Here is a 16,452-nt window from a genome sequence, read left to right as displayed (position 1 = left end):
GAGTTGCTTCTTTCCAATCTAATGAATGACTCAATTCAGATGGCTACGCTTTTATCCCCGATTTCCATGATCACCTGAATTGAATGATCATTATTTCTAGTCTAAAACAAATGTGCTTTGAAAAATAAATTATTTATGGTCTCTCAGTTATGGTTCTCATTTACAAGTCAACCCTGGAACTTTATGAACAGATGGAAAAAATAGATGCAGTCCTGGAATATATAAATAACCAGATACCTTTATCTTTCAGAGTCTAACCACTCTGTTGACCAACCAGAGGTATAAAATTCAAAGTGTAGAGTATATGAGGAATGTAGTTAATTTGAAATGTTTTCAGAAAATGTTGATTTAGAAATAAGATTTGGAAGTTTGATTTACACTTGAACTCTACCTAGAGGAACTGAGTGTCTTTGTATAACATAAATTGTACATCCTTTATCTCCAAGGCAGGGTAAAGTTACTGAAATTTCTTAGGTCTTTAAATGTTGACAACTGAGCACACTTACCTACAGTTATGTCACTGTGCCAAGGTAATATATTTATGCCGAAAATGTTAGAGTTGAAAATTCCAAAGTGGTGAAAATAAGCTTGGGTTATATGGTCCATCTGATACCCATATGCACTAAAAAATTATTTCAATATATGGGACATGTATATTTTCAAGTCATTGTTTGGCAGTAACATTTTACTGTATTATCAACTTTGATCTTTCACCAAAATATAACCCACAAGGTTATATATATTTTTAATCATTCTTGCTGTAGCCAACCCAAAACATGCAGGATTAACAAATAGATTTTAAATCAATTTGGGGTTGTTGGGCCAGTCAGGGTAATTTTATTGTTTTTGCAATCTCAAGAGATGAAATTGGATAGACACAAAAGTAACCTTTCCCCTAGCAGAGGTAGCAACCAGAAGGAACTAGTTAGTAATTTAGTCTGTAGCTGGTGGCTGCATTTCCCTGATCTGTCATCAAATATCGTGTAACAATTATGCTATTCTGGGAGATATAAACACTGAAAATCCCATTTTCTGGAAGATTGAAAGTGAGCCTAACCTGCTTAGATCTGTGCCCTGTGTCCCCCTCCCTGGCACATCCTCGTTCTGTTTTAATGTCCTATATGTGAACTGCAAGGTGTTGTTAAGCAGAGCGGGTTTAAACCTGATCAGCTTTATGATCGTAAACTCCTAGGCAGTGAAACCCACATTAACATCTAGCTGAGGGACAACTCGAAATGGGATTTAACAAAAACGGAAGGTGAAGCCTTGTACCTATTGTTCCCTTTTCCTGATGAATCCTGTCTCCTTTTGCTTCTGTCAAGAAAGGAAAACCCAGAATCCTAAAGTGCTGTACTTAAAACGTGTGTTCTCCGTTGGTTAAAAATGTTTTTCTAACAGCATATATTAGCTCCTTTGGAAGGAGCACAAGCTTGATGAGCTAACTTCTCACATCCTCGCCCGCCTCCTCCGGGCCAGCTATACTGTGAAGTCAAAAGTGAGGTCCTCAGAGCGCTTCCCTCCTTCCCAGACTGCCCATTCCAGGGAAGCTCCCCCACTCCGTCCCACCTCCCCTTGGCCTCAAGTGCACGCTTAGAATGCCCTGCCCTTTAGCCATTGCATTTGTTCATCCGACAAAAATTCATTGTGTGTTGACCACAGGGCTGTTCCCAGATACTCCTTAATTACGACAGAACCTCTGCCCTTAGTTTTCCCCACCACCCTAGGCCCCACCTAAGAACGCTGAGGCAGCTGGCCCCTGTGACAACGCAGGTTTAACGCGCAGTGTTGCGAAGCTGTAGTGCATCATTTTAGAATGCCTTAGAGTAGAATTTAGTAACTCCGGAACGCTGCTTGATCTCAGTGTTTAATTACCCCATCAGTGATTTTTATCTTTGAGCAATGATTATCGGTTTGGGGTAAGGTAAAGTTGTGTTTTACATATCTAAGTGAGGAGATTATTGATGTCTTTCTAGAAATTTAGCCCTTATTACACCCATTTTTTTGCAGACTTAAAAGGACCTGAGTTCTATAAACGAGGAGTTCACACAGTGGAAACACAGGTCCCATCACTCACACACCCTCACACACACACCTGAAGCCAGCACCTTCAAGTAAGGCATGTGACAAGCCCCACGGCCACTTCCTGCCTCAGGATCATCTCCCCAATTTCATAAGATTTTCAACAGCTGCATAAAGCTAAAATATATTGTATTTTACAGTCACATTTAGAATCTCTTGAATACTACCGAGTAGGCAAATGAATTGAAAACTTAATTTCTAAGATGACCAGAGCTCTAGACTCTGCATGGAATGGTACGCTACATCCAGTGGCTTGCCGTCATTGCCTTAATACTGCCAGACTATTCCAGTGGGAGGTATCAGTGATGACATCTGTAATTTCTTATGAAGTGTTTTGCTCTGTCCTCATACCATGAATTTCAAATGGCTCATCCCAGCTGTAACCAAGAAGAGAACACCCTGCAGTCAGCATTACAGAATAGGATGAAATAATTTGAATGTCTAGCATAAATCTCCAAGGCTCCATCCCAAACTGGCCATGATATATTTAAATTAAATTTTGAAGCTCTTTAAAAATGTATAAAAAAGAAAATATAAAGGATGCCATCATGGCCACAGGGTAAATATTGTGACTGATTTGGGGGAAAAAAAAGTTTGATTTATCAGACTTTCAAAGAAGAAAGAAAAGTGATTTGGACTCTGGCTTTGAGATGTCACTTTTTAAATGATGGTCTTGCTAAGTGACCTAGGGCAGTGTAATATCAACTTAGGAGGCAGTGGGCTGTCAATTGAGGTGATGACTTCTTGGAGACACATAAGGTACATAGAAGGAAGACGCCCACAGGGCTGAGAAGAGATGGGTCAACTGAACTATATCATGTACTATTTGATGAAGCAATGCAGAAAATAAAAATAAGAAAATTTGTGTATATTTTTATATATATAATTAATTACTAGGAACAGACTCTGCTATAACTATATACAAATACCTAACTATACATAGGTATCTTTGGATGTAGATATCTTTACATACACAGCTGTGTATGGCTGAAAGCAAATTAGCCAGAACATCCTGTCTTGCCTCTTCCCTTAAACTGAACCCTGCTGAAATGATTCCGGACAAATGTCTAAGTTATTTCTGAAGATCTCCAGGGAAGCGGAGATGACAGCCTCTTGGTATTTTTAAATGTTAATGATGTCAGTCAGTGCTAAGGAAACAGCCAACCTCAGCTTCATCATTGAGCAACTGTATGACCTTAGGCAAGTCTTTTTGCCATTGTAAGCCTCAGTTTTCTTATCTGTAAAATGGGATAGAAATAGTGCTTACCTTGTGGAGTTGTTGAGAGGATTGAATCATGCAAGCCAAGCTCTTAGTCTTGGTACCTGGCTAAGAGTGGGCACCCTGTATGTGTTAGCTATTGTTATTATGACTGTGGGCACCAGAATGAAATGTCTGATCATTACATTACCCACTTAAATGTTTCCCTGCTGCAGGAAAGTCTCTGCAAGGGATCATTCAAACCGCCTTGGAAGACCTGCCAAGTAATCTCATCCTAGTCACTGCTCAAACTGCTCTTTTACTTGTGTTACGTTACAGTGTATGGATGTCAGTAGGGAGATTGTTTTCCATGAATGTTATTGTACATCTTATTCTCTTTCCCTGTTCCAACTTCCAAAGCTGTCCCAAAGAAATGAACCAGAATCAGAAGGAAACCAGCAAAGGCTGGACTCCTGGATGCACGGCCTCAAGAGCACAGCAGTTCACAGAATGTTGGATATTAAAATGTGGCCTCCTCGGGCCTTCCTTCCAAATACAGCTGTCTCCTCTTGATTAAAAGATAATGTGTGAAGGTCTTGGGGCCCTTTTTTTGTCAACCTTGCACTCCTCCTGCATTCAGTTATCATGTTTCAGCATTGGTGGCTATCTGGCTTGGTGGCTTTCTGTTAGTATTTCAACAGTATTGGTAGTAGCCTCTCTGTTTGGAGGGAGTTGCCCTCTCTGGAAACATGCTCACAGGGATCGCAAGCTTATGAGTCCTTTCTCCCACATCCAGAGATGCTTGATGAGATTAGCAGTCCTGGGCGTTAAACTGCTGTCTCTGACATGCAGCGAGAGTCCTACCGATCACAGAGACCTCCTACCAGCTGCCTTGTCTACACTTCATCACCCCCCACACACGCCCACTCGGCACTCCGGCCTGACAGTGTGATTTGTACACAGGTGTCCAGGAGGCTGTGGTGAGCTGCCTGAACAAACAGACTCGGGAGCCTGCTGACGAGAACCTGTGCGTGACCAGCCGCCGGCCCCCGCAGCTCCTGAAATCCTGCAACTTGGACCCCTGCCCGGCAAGGTAAGGGATGTGTTACCTGCTCTGCCATCCGGGATTGTGTGCAGAACTGGGTGCATCTTTCCAGGCCGGAGTGCTCATTGTTACCCAATGTTTTGAATACCAATTAGCATCAGTTCAAACTTTTAGTCAAATCCACTTAAATTTAATTGAAACCAGGGCTTTGGAATTCCAGCCCAATCAATGATCACGCAGAGTCCAGAAGGCACTGTTTACTGAAGCGGGCCTTGTGGCATGGCAGGTATGTGCACGTGCCACACGGTTGCTTCCCCTAAAGAAAACACGAACTGACCAGAAACTTCATGGGCTCTGCCACCTTTTAGCCTGTGGCCCCTTGCACTAACACTACAGTAATGAATTGGCTTGGGAATTGCAAGGTATAAGGAACTGAAGCGTCTGGGTGGTATAACTGATCCACTGTGAAATCTGTATGCTCACAGCATGCAGATTCATTATAGCATGCTCCGGGGGTAGGGGGGGTGTCATTCCACATGCGTAAAATCAATTAGAGCATTTCATTGTTCAGCCCTGCCTGGGTCTCATTATTACCCAACCTGGAGTCCCAGCCTTGATTGAGTTAATCAATCCAATCATTGCTTCAGTCCACACAATTTTATGGTGTCTTGAGAGACTTGCCTTTTAGATAGTTCTTTCTGAGCAAATCTCATATATAATTCTGATTTGGAAGGGAGACGTTTAAAGAACCAAAGCCAGACTTTCAAATCTGCTGATGGAATGAAGAATGTTACTGGATAAGGTCAGATTCTAGATGAAAAGAGAAATGCTGGTTCTGAAGGGATATTTCTTCTCTTTCTGCAAAATGCATCACACAAGAAGCAGTGTTTTGTTTTCAAGATTAACAGTAGTTTGCTGGTCTTATATGTCTCAGCCAACTTGATTCCTTTCTTTGAGACGTAGAAGGTACAGACTGTGGGCCTCCTCCAATCAGATGGAGGCACAATCCCATAGTGACACTTCTTCCGGTCACCAGAGTTTTTCTGTGTGTTGATCTGAATGGTGGGTCTGGGCTTCCCCACTTCAAACACATAAGAGGGCCACTAGTGCTGCATTCTCCAAAGCAACCAGAGAATTAGTCAGCCACTGCTTGGAGAAGCAGCCCACCCGTGAGAACTGCAGCAAGCAAAAGAAAGTCAAGAGCTGGCCCAAGAAAAGGTCTGATCCAGTGTATGGAAACCTGGGTGACCTCTTTTTCTATCCCTGCTCCACCTGGTGTCACATCTCTGTCCTAACCACACAGCTCTCTAGTTGGTTGTGCCTAAGACCTAAGTGCATGGACAAAAGGGGGAAACTCTCCTATTTGTCTGTAGTTCCCCATATGGGAAGACGCAGAGTGGCTTCTGCACGTGCAGTCTGAGAGGCCCCGGCCAGGCCTATCTTCTCATCTACCTCCTTCACCCACTAACTGTGCAGCCTACAGCAAGGCGTCTGCCTTGTATGTTTCCACATCTGCAAAATGAACTGGTTGCAGGAGATGACCTGAGGTCACCGTGTCCAGCTCAAATATCCCATGATTCTTCATTATTTTGCCGGCAGAAGCATTAGGCAGCTACTCCTTCTTTGTGCTGATAATTGCCGTCATTTCTGTTCTCCATATTTGCTATCATTTGAAAAACAAGCAGAAGGGTCTTTCTAACCACCTTCCAGTAGTCGTGATGACATTCAAATGCTGCAGTGGGCTGAGGCAATGTCAAGGGCTCAGTACCTGGGACTTGCTGAAAACCTGCGGGGATTTATGGCCACTAAACCCTTCCTTGAGGACCAAAAGAAATAGGACACAAGATATTACTTCTCACCCTCAGAGTACTCACTATGGCTAGATACGTTTAATTTACCTTATGACCTTTTTATTGACTCCTGAACAAGAAATGTTGTTGGGTTTAATGTTGTTTCATTTGCTCAAAAAAAAAAAAAAAAAAAAAAAACTCAGTTCTTTGATTTCCCACCAGCCAACTGTCAGACTGACAGGCAAGACCTCTCACTGGGTGCAGCCAGGGATTTCATGGGTCAGCCATACACAGTTGAGCATTTATAGAATGATACTAATTAAAACAATAAAGGAGGCCAAAATACAGTGGCCTGATATGACTCACTCTCTTCATCTCCCATCCAAGAGCCAAAGAAGATTTTTATCTTAAAAGTAAGATATGTACAGAGGTGCCTCTCCTGTAGAATATTTCTGTCTGATATCAGGGGAAAAGCTCTCCTTCTCTTCTCCTTGGTGTAAGATGTATGCAGAAGAGAAAATGTGTTCTATAGGGGCATGACAGTGTGTTGTTTTCCCATGCAACTTCCGCTCAACTGGGAGTAATTTATATCTTTAATTCACAGTTTTTATTCCACATGGTTCAGTGCTCCCTGTACATTATGGTACATCCTCTAATGGGATGCAAGTTTCCATAAATTATCTCTCAGGCACTTGATCTGTGCTGATATCCATGTGTTTAAAAAATACAATAACATTTTCTGTGGGACATAAAGAAATGATGTTTCAAGTCTTCATCACCCGGGCATTTGTCTCTGAGAGGTGGCCCCTGGGTAAGGTGAGTAGCTTTCCCAGGAAGACGTGAGTCCTGTGAACACCAGTTAGGAAGCCACTTTTCTTGTATGTGGTCAGAGGTATCAGATCACATGGAGAATACCAAAGGCCCTGGGGGCAAGTCCTGTTTGTGTGGTCTTTCTAAGATTAAATGTGGCTCCTCCTGACTGAATCTGCGTGATGGCAGAACTTGTATCAGAAGCACATGTTTAACCTTCACCAGGTTTAGGCAGACACATCCTCATCCCTAGTTATTCACAGCAGGAAGGGTGTGTTCTCAAGCTGGAGGTATTCTAATTGTTCCAGGTTGTGTGTGTGTCCCTGTGTGCAAGTGTGTGGCATGCACATGCATATATGTAATATCTACATTGTCAGGCACTTTAAAAAATAGCTTTCTATTGAAGATGACTAGATTTTATAGTCCTTGCTATCAGCTTTATGTCTTAATCCTCCCCTCTATATTCCTACCACCTAGTTTAATGTTTGACACATAGCAGGTGCTTATTAAGTGTTTATTGGACAAATGAGTATGGAGGACTGGGGCTAACCTTGTAAGTAGCAATGTTTAGAGTAGAGCATGGTATCAATGATAGCTGGGAAGAACTTAATGCCGTTTCTCCTCTCCTTCCTCTTTATCCCTTCTTTCCTACCTTCCAGATGATGCTGATTCTTTCCTTAATCTTAGGGCTTTAAATACCAATTTAAAACATAAATAGCCTTAGAATTAGAACCCTTTATGTTATCAGCTGTGTATGGCAAAGTACCCCTGCTCCCCCCTGCAGAGTAAGGACACAGGGTCAAGCTTTAAGGGAGAGGAGCAGGTAGAGGGTGAGCAAGTTGTTAGCATCACCCAGGGAGAAGTTCGATAGTTGGGAAAGAAAGAAGGTAGGATATGCAGGACAGGTGTTAATCCCTTCTGAACCTTGCCTAAAATTGGCCATAAGAAATTAGGACCATTTTTGCTTGTGAGCCACCAGTGAGAATTTTCCACCAATTAATAGAAAATGATAATTACACAAAATAAAAATCATTTGGGGCACCTTAACCACTGTCTGAGCCATCTGTGTGTAGAAGCCACACCACCTAGCAGCCCCTCAGTGGTGAGTTAGACCAGCTCAAGGAAGAAATATCCAAAAATGAGCTAAGACCAGTTATTAGGAAAGAAGTCAGCCTCCTGTTCCCAACAAGAAAGTTTTGTAAGCATTGTAATTTCACAAGTAATACATGAATATTCTCATTCTTTAAAACTCAAGCACAGCAGAAGTAATAATAATTTTAAAAAAGCAGGTATATGCTCCCCTTTCACCACCATATTCCATAGTTTTAGTCCCTTCCTCTCCGCAGAGGTAACCATTGCTAATGGTGTGGTACATACACACCCTTCCAGACCTTTTACTACGAATTTATATACATATATGAACATATACAAATATATGTTTTTTCCCTTTATAAATGGGATCTAATCGCATGTATTATTTGGCAACTTGATTTTTTCACTTACTGTGCAGCAAAGATCTTTCACATCCCTGTGACCACCACAATAAAAGACCCAGCAGATAGATTTAGACATGTGATGGAATCCCGCCCTGTCACTTTTAGCTATCTGGCCTTCAGGAGGTCATACGCTTTTTTGAGTCCTCGGTTTCCTCATATCTAAAATAAAATCATAGTAGACACTCATAAAAATTCATTCTCATCTTCTTCCCTTTCGTTTTTTTGGTGATAAATACTTCTAATTTAAAAGACAACATGATTTTCTAAAAATTCAGGACTTAAATCTGGTTTTTTTTAATCCAACTAGGTCTTAATAATTAAGCGTCACTAGCTATCTTCCTGGTTTATAATAGCAATGATATGAGTAGCCCAAGGAAAATCAGAAAGCACTACCTTAAAAAAAAAAGTCTATGGCTGTTATTAATTATAAGCATTTGATAGCTTGGCCAGCGTGTGTTGAAAAGATTTGGTAAACGTATGTGGAGGAGGGGAACGAAGTCAGCAATGAAAGCCAGATGGCCGAAAATGAAGGAAATTCCAGGCAATTTCTGCAGCTTTGTTCTAACATACTTTTTAAACTAAATTTTTATTTCTGTGCAACAGAGAACAGCTGAGTGGTACAGAATAGATAAACAGGGAAGGGGAAAAAAGCTCATAATTCCAGGAACAGTACTGGGTTTCTGCCCTCCCCCCGCACTCCAGCCCCCAATCATCTTTTCTCAGACCTAGGATGGTTCTTAGAACCAGCAAGAGCGATAAAAGAAGCTTGAGAATCCCTATTTGAGAGGAGAGAGTTAAAAAACACATCTTAAAGGTCACAGAGTCTTCTCTTTAAAAGCATACTTCAGAATGCCTATTTTATCGTACACTAACAAAATCCATGCATGCTAGCAGCAAATGATTTCCAATTTCAAATTTTCTTTTATATTAGCTTACAATGGCTAGAGCAGAAGGTGCTGCCTTTTAGCACAACCATGTTTTAATTTATTTGGTGGAGCTTTCAAAGCTTTGCAGGCACCTTCGCCTTTGACAACTTGTTTTAAGGGTTACTGTTTCAACATGCTCTCTAAATATTGGTTTATCTTCTGCTGTGCTCCTAAGTTTCCATATGCTGCCTGTTGGCTCCCTCTTTACTAACTTTTTAGTGCTTAAAGCAAAAGCACACCAAAGCTCACTGGCATCCACAGAAATTGAGGCCAGAGTTGGAGGCTGTATTCAGACACTTTGGAGAGTTAATGCTATTGCTGCTGCCGTCCTCCTTGGAAAATCCAGATGCACCTTACACTGTCTCTCTCTTTTCTTCCATTGATAGATAGGGTACAACAGAGGAACCTGCCAAGCCCTGTTTCTTAACTGCTGGGCCTGATGGGGCCAATAGTAGCCTCTGTTGTTTGTCTACCAGGAATGTGTTAGCCCAGTGATCAGAAATTATCCCCAGAAGCGTTTTGACATCAACAAGGGTGAAGGTCATATGTATATTTGCCACACGGCTAAAATTTTCACTTTTCCTAGGATATCCCCTTCCATGGTTACACATCACCTGTTACATCAACCTCAAAGCTGTGTGAAATGAGCTTTGATGGTATTACAAACCATTTTGCATGCATAGCTGTAGTTGTTGCATGAGTCTGGGGTAAAAATCAAGGGATTGGATCTTCCTTCCCATCATGTCACCTGAGAGCATATATGATATAACTCATTCTAAAACAATAGAAACATCAGCATTAGGAAAATCCATTCAATTAAGTCTTGAGAGAGAATGATTTTCTGGCTTCTTAATGTCTATGTAATTGGACAGTCCCTTAGACCACTTAATTCTGCCTAGACTCTGGGAAAAGTTCTTATACAGATTATTGACTAAGTTAACCTTCTGCACAAAAAGTAGAGCAGAGGGTGTTTTTAACTCTCAGTTCAAGAAAAAATAAAAAGGTAATGAGCATCTTCATGTCTGCTTATATTTGGTCCTTAGAGACAGCTAGAAGACAAAACCCTGTCCTAAAGGAGTTACCAGTTAATAGGAGGATAAGATTTCAAAACAGTAACTGCTATGAATAAGACATGCACGGGGCTCCGTGGAAGCTTGAGACTGAGAGGTTTCCTGAAAGCGGTAATGAGTGTGCTGAATGGTGAGGCATCAGCAGGAGTTACCCAGTGAAGGAAAGAGCAGAGAGGTGTCGCAGACCTCAGGGACAGCATGAGTACAAAGAAAGGACAAGAGTGGAAGCCAGGGTCAGAGAGTGGGCAGAGGCCAGACCTAGGAGAGCCCAATGTGCAGAGTTAAGCTGTTAGGACTTTATGTCCTACAGGCGATGGGAAGCCATTGGAGGGGGTTACACAGGGGTGTGGAAAGGTCAGACTTCCTTGGAGAAAGATGACTTTGGCTGCTCATCCCAGAAAGCTAAACTGGTCATGGTGGCTAGCTTTTATTATGTTATAGGCATTTATCATGTAGAGTCACAAATAAATGGTGTGTTCTGTGTGACCTGACCTATGATATTTTCATTGAAAAAAATAATGACCTCTTTCTTATCCTAGATATGTTAACATTTTGTTTGTTCTCATGATCAACCCAGTATGTGTTGTTTCAGCCTGTCCACCTGGCAGGAGGACAGAGCCCCAAGGAAGGGCATCATAAAGGGAGTCATGAGAGGTGTAGCTGTCAGATCTCTGAGGCCCTTTCAGCTCTAACACTGTGATTCTTTGAAGACAGTGATGATTATCCACAGAATTGAAGCTTTTCAAGAAAGGAAGAAAAAGTAAATTCTATTAGAAAAAATATCTTGAGTCAAATTTAAGTCCCAAAGACAAAGCACCTCTATTAGTCACAAAACAGGAACTGGCTTTAACTATAAATTAAAGAGCCATGAGAGGTCTACAGGGAACAAGACTTACATGTCCACAAGGAAAATGTAGGCAAAAGCATTCAGGCAGCAAGGATGGTTAAACACTGACATGGTGAATGTTTTTATAATACTTTAATGGCATTTGTTCATGGGTAAGCAGGTACAAAATATTCTGTATCCCTCCATGCTCTTAAAGATAATTAGAATTTGTCTTCATTCAGTCTCCATTGAACAAATGTCTATTGAATGCCTGCTTTGTGCCAAGCAAGCATTGTGCTAGAGACACAGTAATGAACAAAACCCACTTTGCTCCCTACAGCTGGGAAAGCCAGAGTTCAGGGATGGTCCTGGAGAGATCACTGTATTTTTAAAATCTTGGATGCCTTAAGTGCTGCTTTTCTCAAGATAGTTATTAAACTAAACAACCTCCTGCATTCTTCACTGCACCAAGAGCTGACGTATCTGTACCAGTCATCAACCCCATTGTTTGTAGCACCATGAGGATGGAGGTATCACCACCACATAGCTTTGTCCTGTGGATATGTTAGTGAAACATTGTAGTTTTACAGTTCAAAAACCTTCCAGCTTACAAATCAATCAACAGAACTGGAGCAGAGCCTCTCAAAGTAAATCTCTCCTACTTTCTAAAATTTTTGCCTTTCCCTATAATCTAGTGTTTCTAAAGTCCTAAAGTAACAATTTAAGGGCAAGCAACGATTTGGCCGAAGCTTTGAAATGATGATTATTGCTGCCTAAGTGTACTCAATGCCGTCTTTGGAAATTTTGAGCAGAAGGTCTCATGAACAATTTGAGATGAAGAGCTTTTCTACTGACCTTTGGGTTAGAAATATGCCATTTTACTATGTTCCTTAAACTTGGAAAACAAAGAAGTAGGAAAAAGACTTGAGAAAAAGATAAAGAGATGTTTAAGCAATATAAAAATGAGGGAGTGAAAAAGAGGATGCTCTGATTTGTGCCCAATAATGTGGGGGACACAGTTCAGGAATAGTTCATCCTTCTGAAAATATTATTTCTGTCATGGTGCCGACCCAAGGTCGGGCAGTTCTTAGGTTATCTGCCACCGTTGCAGAAAGCTCTGTCACAAAGCAGAGCCCAGCCAACTACTTTTCCTATGGCAAATCTGTATTCTTCCTTCATTCATGTCTTTACCATTCCCTTTGTTTCTTCATCATTTTGTCTACTCGTCTTTAGCCTGAACCTCAGTAAATTTTGTTGTTTGTGTCATTGACACAAGGAAACCTAAGGAAAGGATGGCTGTCGCTGGATTAACGCAGCTCTCAGACCCACGAGATGCTCATTGCTTTCTCGTGAAGTTTTGCGTCTAATGTGGGGAGTTACAGTCCTTTAGGCCTACACAGGCTATAGGCTGTGTGCTGGAACAGCTGAAATTGGTGCCTTCTCTGTAATTTATTGCAGTTGACTCTACTCCCTGAGTGGAGGCACTTAGCCACCTTTTTGGGTACCAGAAGAAGCTATCATGTGATTCAAAGAGCCAGAAAAGGCCCTTTGCCCAGGTTGCCTAGAGCTTGACACTTATTCCACGATTAGTGATGGTGTTAGATACCAAAACCATGATTTGATTTGCTTTGATGATACACATGCCTCTGGGAGAGGTAGCTGATTATCATCTCAGCATGATTTTAGACATGATTTTTCCCAATAGAAAGATTCTTGGCAATACTTGAGAATGGGGAAACTTTAGAAGGACGAGAACCAAAAGGAGACCCAGTGATGCCAAAGCTAAATATTCCCCACTAGGAATAGGGATACTGCTTAGGATAAGGGAAAAGTCATAGGGTTTTGAAGTCAGACAGGTGTTGGCTTTCTAGTTTGCTTCGTAGCATAGGCTGGCTAATTTACTCCTCCAAGACTCAGTTATCCTTATCTGTAAAACAAAGATAATTATCCCAACCACAGAAGGAGGTTGTAAGAGTGATCACTTATGTAAAGCACTCAGCCAGTTCCTACATCATATAGTAGACACTCAAAGAAATCGGGATCTGCTAACCCTCTCAGTTCTCTGTGCAGGAAACCATATGATATAAGACCTTTGTATTAATTTATACCCATTGCAGTTTATTCCCAAATTTTCTCAACCAGCTAGTGTGGAGGCAGGGTAAAGGGAGGTTATGAGTAAAACCTAGCTTCTAGCCAGCTTTCTGCACAGCCCTTGCCAGATCTCTTAGGCAGCTCTAAAAAAAGAAGCAGGGAAGTTGACCCTCATGGGGTCTATGAAGCCTGCAAAAGGAGTACTTGTTGGGACATTCCATTCGACTTTAACACCTAATCCAATAAGGTGTGTTTTGTAAGTACCGTAATGAGATGATAAAGTAGGGGCAGGGGGAGACAGAGTCCAAATATTCCTTAAAAAGTTAATATCCTGTGTGACATGACTGAAGGAAGGAAGGCCCTTAGGCAAGTGAGGTGTGAGCTTGAAAATGAACAGCTGTGTCCCGATGGCCAGAAAGGCCTGTGATAAGTCAGAAAGAAATCAGGAAGCTTCTGTATGTACTGTTATTGCTAGCTGGTTGTCTCCTAAAATACATGTGGGAGAGAAGAGGAAAGGGGGGAAGGAAAGAAGGAGCAAAGAGAGTAAAGGAAAGAAAAGAAGGAAAAGAGGAAAATCCAACTCATGGTCCAGATAAGGTATAGGGCATCTTGCCCCATGTCCTTGCTAACCTTCACAGTCTGTCTTCAAGCAAGATATGGTTCTCTAATAGCTTCCATGTATTAGATGCTTATGCTATGCCAGGTGCTTTCACCATAACTTTATATACATTATTTTGTTTAATATTCTCCTTAATTTTACGAGGATGATACTATTCCTATCCTAACTTTGCAGCTGATGAAACAGAATCTTTAGAGATATCTGTAACTAGCCATTGGCAGATCCAAATTTGGAACAAGGTATGTTTAATTCCAAAGCAGTCACTGAGAGCTTGAAGCTCAGTCTCTCCCTCAGTCAGTGTGTTTATATATCCACCCATGGCCCCATCTGTCACCCACACTGTCCTCAGCACCATGCTCTAAGCATGGGAATGACCACAGTGTAAAGAACCAACTCTAGTCCCATAGTATTAATAATACCTTATAATGTAGTAAAGACCGTAAGTTATCAAGGTCTCATTTCTTCATCTCCAGCAGATAACCTTCATTTCATACTTGTGGTTACCAAGAGTAAGACTAGGCTCTTGGTGAAAGCTAGTGCTTGAAGGACAGAGTCAAAAGTTCATTAGAGGCTGGGCACAGTGGCTCACACCTGTAATCCTAGGACTTTGGGGGGCTGAAGCAGGAGGATCGCTTGAGGGCAGGAGTTCAAGACCAGCCAGAGCAACGTATTGAGACCCCATCTCTACAAAAAATAGAAAAATTAGCCAGGCATGGTAGTGCACGCCTGTAGTCCCAGCTGCCTGAGAGGCTGATTCAGAATTACATGAGCCCAGGAGTTCAAGGTTGCAGTGAGCTATGATGATGCCACTGTACTCTAGCCCAGGCAACAGAGCAAGACCCTGCCTCAAAAAAAAAAAAAAAAAAAAGTCATTAGAGCACACACTGCTCAGGGCAGAGCCAAACACATAGGAAATGAAGCATGCTAAAAGAGGAATCCAATAGACCTAAAGTGAATGTCTTAAAACCCAGTACTGAGTCATTGGGCAAAAAACTCATTTCCTAAAAAAAAAATACTAAGTCATCCAGAGAGATGTAGCCTAAGCTCATGGATCTGGGAGACATTGGAGGCTGCCTCAGAGCTTTGTATCTTTGCTCTGCCACTGCCAACAGCCACTGGCCTAGCTCATGCTTAGCCTATGGCTGTTCATGTTGTGCATTGCCAACACCACCACTCCCCTACGCTCACACACACACCTCTCTCTCTCTCTCTCTTTTTCCCCGGGGCAAACCTAGGTTCCTCCTCCCTCCTTTTTTGTGTGTCGCTCTCTTTTCTGTCTCTCCTAGTACCTCTTCCCTCTCTCCTCCAGAGACTTATTCCCAATTGCCTTGCCTGCTGACTATCCAAATTCCCAGCTGACGCTTCCCTACCATTTGTACAGGACACAATCTCCCCTGTTCTTTAACTTTTTCTCTCACCCACCTCCCATTCATTCAGTTCAATCCAACTAACAATTAGGAAAACATTTTATACAAATTTCTTCTTAAAAAAGAAAAAGAATTAGCAAAACAAAACTACCTAAGCTAATTCACACTAAGGTCCCCACCCTTTTTTCCAGCCTATATAGCATGAGCTTGGGAGTTGCACAAAATGGGATAAAAATCCGGTTCATATAATGTGTTAATACTAGGTCTTTGGCCTTGGTCTGGTTATTTAACTTCTCAAAGCTTCAGTTTCTTCCTCTTCAACCCTTAGAGGGCTCTCATGAGGATATGTATGTTAAGTATATAGTATAGTGCCTAGCACATACTAAGTACTCTGCAAATAGTATTTAGTAAAAGGTGTTGAGTTTTGCAGATTTTTTATATACCTCTGTAAGAAGTTGTCCCTGGTTAGAGGATGTGGGTGATTTATGTGCACTTTAGGAAACCGGGGTTCTCATCTTTTTTCCTGAAGGAAAGACAGCCTCTGTTACAGAGGAAAGGGGCTGCCCAGTATAGACCAAGAATACTTGGCCCCTCATTATCTCCTGCTACCTCTAGCCCTGGGGAGGTTGGGCATTTTCTGCTGATTAAGGGAAAAGCCAACACAGTCCAGCAAACACTTATGAAATTCTTGCTCTGTTGTAGGCTCTGAAGAAACAAACAAGTCTAGGACGTAGACCCTGCCTAGGCACTAACAGCTTATTGGGAATCCAGCACACAAACAGATCATTACAGGGCTGAGTCATAATAGCCATATTAGATAGATGAACCAGTGTCTTATGGAACACTGAGATGATTCACCTAGTCCAGGTTAGGGCAGGTGACCTCTAGAAGGTAACCACTTACTCTTATAGATGGTAAAGTATTTTTTCCTATAGTCTTAATCAAACATGTTACTGATAGCTTTCTTAGGTTGTCCCCTAGGGTCCCAATCCAGGTTTTTCAAGAGCCTCCAGGACAGTTTTGTGCTCTGCCTTCTGTCCCCTTTCAGCCTTCAGGTGAGCCCAAACATGCTTGATTCCCTTGTGTAAGAGTATCTCTGGTTACTCTCGATGACTGGGAAGTTGATAGATTTTTG

The 16,452-nt window shown here is 41.8% G+C and overlaps 1 protein-coding gene across 1 annotated transcript in view; it reads left to right on the top strand.

Annotated features, from left to right (window-relative positions):
* ADAMTSL1 (ADAMTS like 1) overlaps positions 1-16,452 on the top strand; it is a 366,380-nt gene that overhangs the window by 205,406 nt on the left and 144,522 nt on the right. The window contains exon 15 of the mRNA XM_045563528.1: positions 4,241-4,370. Coding sequence (XP_045419484.1) covers positions 4,241-4,370 — 130 coding nt within the window. The remainder of the gene's footprint in view (positions 1-4,240; positions 4,371-16,452) is intronic.

Source organism: Lemur catta, chromosome 10 (assembly GCF_020740605.2).
Source record: "Lemur catta isolate mLemCat1 chromosome 10, mLemCat1.pri, whole genome shotgun sequence".
Classification (NCBI taxonomy): Eukaryota; Metazoa; Chordata; class Mammalia; order Primates; family Lemuridae; genus Lemur; species Lemur catta.
This window is presented reverse-complemented; position numbering and strand designations above follow the sequence as displayed.